Genomic DNA, 5013 nt, shown 5'->3' on the forward strand with positions numbered 1-5013 from the left:
CTCCCCCCTCTCCCCCCTCTCCCCCCCTCTCCCCCCTCTCCCCCCTCTCCCCCCCCTCTCCCCCCCTCTCCCCCCCTCTCCCCCCCTCTCCCCCCCTCTCCCCCCCTCTTCCCCCCCTCTTCCCCCCCTCTTCCCCCCTCTCCCCCCCTCCCCCCTCTCCCCCCTCTCCCCCCTCTCCCTCTCTCTCACTCTCTCTCTCTCCCCCTCCCTCCCTTCCTCTCTCTCTCTTTCTTTCTCTCTCTATCTCCCCCCTCCCTCCCTCTATCTCCTCCCTCTATCCCTCCCTCTATCCCTCCCTCTATCCCTCCCTCTATCCCTCCCTCTCTCCCTCCCTCTCTCCCTCCCTCTCTCCCTCCCTCTCTCCCTCCCTCTCTCCCTCCCTCTCTCCCTCCCTCTCTCCCTCCCTCTCTCCCTCCCTCTCTCCCTCCCTCTCTCTCCTCCCTCTCTCCCTCCCTCTCCCTCCCTCCCTCTCTCCCTCCCTCTCTCCCTCCCTCTCTCCCTCCCTCTCTCCCTCCCTCCCTCTCTTCTCTCTCTCTCCCGCTCTTCTGCTCTCTCTCTCTCTCTCACGCTCTCTCGCGCCTCTCTCTCTCTCCCTCTCGCTCTCTCTCGCTCTCTTTCTCTCCTGCTATCCCCATAACCAGTAACCACTCCCAACACCAAGGGCAATTTTGGACACTAAGGGCAATTTATCACAGCCAATCCACCTAACCCGCACATCTTGAGCATCCCTCGGTTGGCATTGCGTAGTGCAAACCCCTTGCATTTGCGTAGTGCCTTTCACCCCAACCGTCCTGACGGACAGTGACCCGGGGGCCGGGATCGAGCCCGGGTCCTCGGCGGCCGCGAGGCAGCAGCGCTAACCCACCGCGCCGCCCGGCCGCCAACGTTGAAACCGCGTCAGGGATGCCTGGCCTGCCGCGGCTGACGGGGCCACGGGCGGGCGGCAGAGCCGGGTACAGGTGACGGGCGTGGCCCGAGTGGAGGGTGTGACGGGAGCTACGGGGCCCAACGACCCGGTGCGGGGGGGGGGGCTGAGACGCCGATTCCTGGGGGTGGGAGGGGGGGAAACTGACCGGGCTCGATGGGGCGAATGGATCCTGTAACTAAACTGTCGCTCGTTTGTGTTTCAGCTTCAGGAGCTGGTGTGTCACATAATGATGGGGAACCTGGTTATGTTTCGCAAGGACTCAGTCCTCAACATCCTGAGTGAGTATCTCTCGTCCCCCTCCTCCTCCGCCACCCCCCCCCCCCCCCCCAACCATTTGAAAACGTAACCCATTATTTTACTGGAGTGAGTGCGGGAGTAGCTGGAAGAGATGACGTGGGCTGGTCGACCGTCCCCGGGCCCGAGTCATGTTCCGCGTCTCTCCGAGCCCCACTCCAAACTGAGCTCGTAACCCAAGCCGATCCCCCCCCCCCCCCTATTCCCAGCGCGAACCAGGGGGAGGCGCCGCTCTGTCGGAGGCACCGCCGTTTTGGACAAGACGGGTCGGCGAGAGGGACCCCCCCCCCCCCCCCCCGGTCCGCCCGCTTGCCGCGGTTCAGTCGAATGATCGTGATCCCGTCCGTGCGAAGAGCAGGTCCTCTCCGCCGCCCTGATCGATCGATATTTATCCATCAGCCAACGGCACGTGGGCAGCAAATGCTGGAATCGCCCGGGGGTGGGGGGGGCGTCTTGTGAGGAGGGGAAACGAGAGCCGACATTCCGGGTCGGCGACCCCCCCCCCCCCCCCCTTTCATCCGAACCGTCCTGAAATCTCTGCTTTTGCTTTGCTTTCCTCGAGACCCCTGCCCCCCCATGAGACCCCGCTTGCCGGCTCCTGCGCCATTTGGGCATATCCTGCCGTCTTGCGCCTCTTTCCCCCCCCCCACCCCCCAGCTTCTACCCCCGCAACTTGTGCAAACTGCGCCCCTCCTCTGCCCCGATCCTGAGCTCTGGAGTTCTCTCCTTCTTCAAGACGTTCCTGAATTAATTGCCTGGGGAGGCAAATGCTGGAATCGCCCGGGGTGGGGGGGGCGTCTTGTGAGGAGGGGAAACGAGAGCTGACATTCCGGGTTGGCGACCCCCCCTTTCATCCGAACCGTCCTGATATCTCTCTGCTTTTGCTTTGCTTTCCTCGAGACCCCTGCCCCCCCATGAGACCCCCATGAGGGGGGGGTGAGGAGAGATGCAAATTGTGCCCCTTGGATGAGCGTTTCACTGCCACGAGAGCGCTATCTAAATGCAAGTTATTTATCGGGTTGACACGAAGGTAGGGAATGGGGTCTGGGAGGATCCGGTGGGGGGGGGGGGGGGGGTGAATCGCCCGAGAAACAGGAGCAAAATTGCAGTCCCGTTCCACCGCAGCTCCAGCCCTCCCGAAATTAAAAGCTCTTTTCCAATTTATTGCGCTGCCAGCCCGGGGGCAGGAAATGAGCTCCCGCAGCCGTGCCTGGGCCTTTTGGTTCGGCTTTGCGGGGGATTGATGTGCTTCTGCCCGGCAACAGTGAAGGAAGCTGGATAAGATCCAGACATCTCTTCCGTCCGTCACCTCATCGGGGCTCGAGCGAGGCAGCGTCTTCCTGAGGAGGACGCTGAGAGTGATTCAGATCGGGGGAGATCCTGTGCTGGCCCTCCGGCAGAGCTCTCCCCATTGTTTCCCGCTGCCCCCTCCCCCCCCCCCCCCCCGCTCTTTCCTCACGTCCCCCTCATTTTTATAAGGAGGGGGTGGGGGGCGATTTAGGGTGGCCGATCCGTCTAACCTGCACATCTTTGGGTTGCGGGGGGCGAGATCCCCGCAGGCACGGGGAGAATGTGCGAACCCCACTCGGGGCAGTGACCCGGGGCCGGGATCGAACCCGGTTCCTCGACGCCGCAAGGCAGCTGCGCCACCGTCCCTCTGAAAATAAATAAACGTTTCCTTTGGGGGACTCGGCGGGTTAGCACTGCAGCCTCGCAGCGTCCGGGAGCCGGGTTCAATTCCGGCCTCGGGGTCACTGTCTGTGCTGAGTCTGCACGTTCTCCTTCCCCCCCCCCCGTGCCTGCGAGGGTTTCCTCCGGGTGCTCCGGTTTCCTCCCACAGTCCGAAGACGTTGCAGGGTTAAATTGCCCCTTCGTGTCCAGAGATGTGCAGGTTAGGTGGGGCTGTGGGGGTCGGTGCAGACTCGATGGGCCGAATGGCCTCCTCCTGCCCCGTCGGGTACCTGTGGCGTTTATCCAATTTCCCTTCAGAATTCCTGATCACAATGTTCTGGGCCAGGGTTCAGAGAACCCCCAAAGTGTATCATGGAGTTCACCTGACCCACAACTTTTACTAGATTGTGTATGGGGAGCGCACGGCCCACTCTACAGGGGTGGGACAGCAGAAATGGAAAAGTATTTTTTAAAGCAAAACAATGTTTATTCTATGAACTCAAGTTAACCTTTTTAAAACATACGGTGAACATCTTAGCAACCATCAATTCAAATACAACCCCCAAAGACTACAACACCAAATAATTTGTAAGCTGTCCTGTTAACATCCAGAAGACTTTAAAAAAAAAAACCTTTAAACAGAAGCACATCAGGTTAAAGTCACTACTGAGAGCAGTTATTAGTTTTAAATCACCAAAGGATCGATTTACAGTCTTTAGATTACAGAGGGAGATTCATACACCTTCTGGCTGTGACTGCAGCTATCCAGCTCTGAAAACGAAACGAAAACTCACCCTGCAGCAAACAGCCTAAAACGAAAGTAAAAAGCTGACAGACAGCCCAGCTCCACCCATTCTGACATCACTGCAGTAGTAAACACCCATTTCTTCAAGATACTCTCACATGACAACAACAACTCGCCGGGTAAAAAAGATTCTCCTCGTCTCCCTCTCCTATTCTTTCTCCAAACACCGTACATCTAAATCCTCTGGCTACTGTAACCACCTCCGCCAGTGGAAAAAGCTTTCCCTCTTTAATCGACCACACACGTCCCTGATCTTTGAACTCCTCGATTAAATCTCCCCCTCGACCGTCCCGGCTCTAACGAGAATAATCTCAGCTTCTCCAGTCCCTCCCTGTGACCCACCCATCCGAGTAAACCTCTTCGCCACCCTCTCACGGGGCAGCGATATCCCTCCTAACGTCGCTGCGTCCAAAATTCTTCACTGTTTTCATTAGAAAGACGGAGGTTGAGGGGGCCGACCTGATCGAGGTCTACCTGATTGTGAGGGGCGTGGATAGAGTGGATGGGCAGGCACTCTTTCCCAGGGTGGAGGGGTCAGTCACCAGGGGGCATAGGTTAAGGTGCGTGGGGCAAAGTTTAGAGGGGATGTGCGAGGCAGGTTTTTTACACAGAGGGAGGTGAGTGTCTGGAACGCGTGGCCAGGGGAGGTTGTGGAAACAGATACATTAACGGTGTTCAAAAGGCATCTGTGCGAGGCAGGTTTTTTACACAGAGGGAGGTGAGTGTCTGGAACGCGTGGCCAGGGGAGGTTGTGGAAACAGATACATTAACGGTGTTCAAAAGGCATCTTGACAAACACATGGACAGGACGGGTATAGAGGGACACGGCACGAGGAAGTGCTGAGGGTTTTGACAAAGGTTCGTATCATGACTGGAACAGGCTTGGAGGGCCGAAGGGCCTGTTCCCTGTGTTGTATTGTTCTACCCTTCTATTCTAATTGGATGTAGAGCTGCAGCCAAGGCTTCAATCAGTGATTTATAATGGTAATAATCTTTATTATTGTCACAAGCAGGCTTACATTAACGCCGCAATGCGGTTACTGTGAAAAGCCCCTAGTCGCCACATTCCGGCGCCTGTTCGGGTACACGGAGGGAGAATTCAGAATGTCCAATTCACCTAACAAGCCCGTCTTTCTGGACTTCAGATGGGGGAGGCAGTGGCGTGGTGGTATTACAGTTGGACTAGTAATCCAGAGGTCCGGGGTAATCTTGGGGCACCAGGTTCGAATCCCGCCAGGAAGATGGTGGAATTTTATTTTATTTATAAAAAAAAAAAAGTCTAACTATGATTGTCGTAAAAAACCCACCTGGTTCA

General features: G+C 57.4%; 1 protein-coding gene across 1 annotated transcript in view; it reads left to right on the forward strand.

Annotated features, from left to right (window-relative positions):
* Nucleotides 1-5013, forward strand: part of LOC140402880 (integrator complex subunit 3-like) — an 87048-nt gene that overhangs the window by 56910 nt on the left and 25125 nt on the right. Inside the window, exon 10 of the mRNA XM_072490506.1 lies at nt 1131-1210. Within this exon, the coding sequence (XP_072346607.1) occupies nt 1131-1210 (80 nt within the window). The remainder of the gene's footprint in view (nt 1-1130; nt 1211-5013) is intronic.

The sequence above is a fragment of the Scyliorhinus torazame genome, chromosome 26, assembly GCF_047496885.1.
Source record: "Scyliorhinus torazame isolate Kashiwa2021f chromosome 26, sScyTor2.1, whole genome shotgun sequence".
NCBI lineage: Eukaryota > Metazoa > Chordata > Chondrichthyes > Carcharhiniformes > Scyliorhinidae > Scyliorhinus > Scyliorhinus torazame.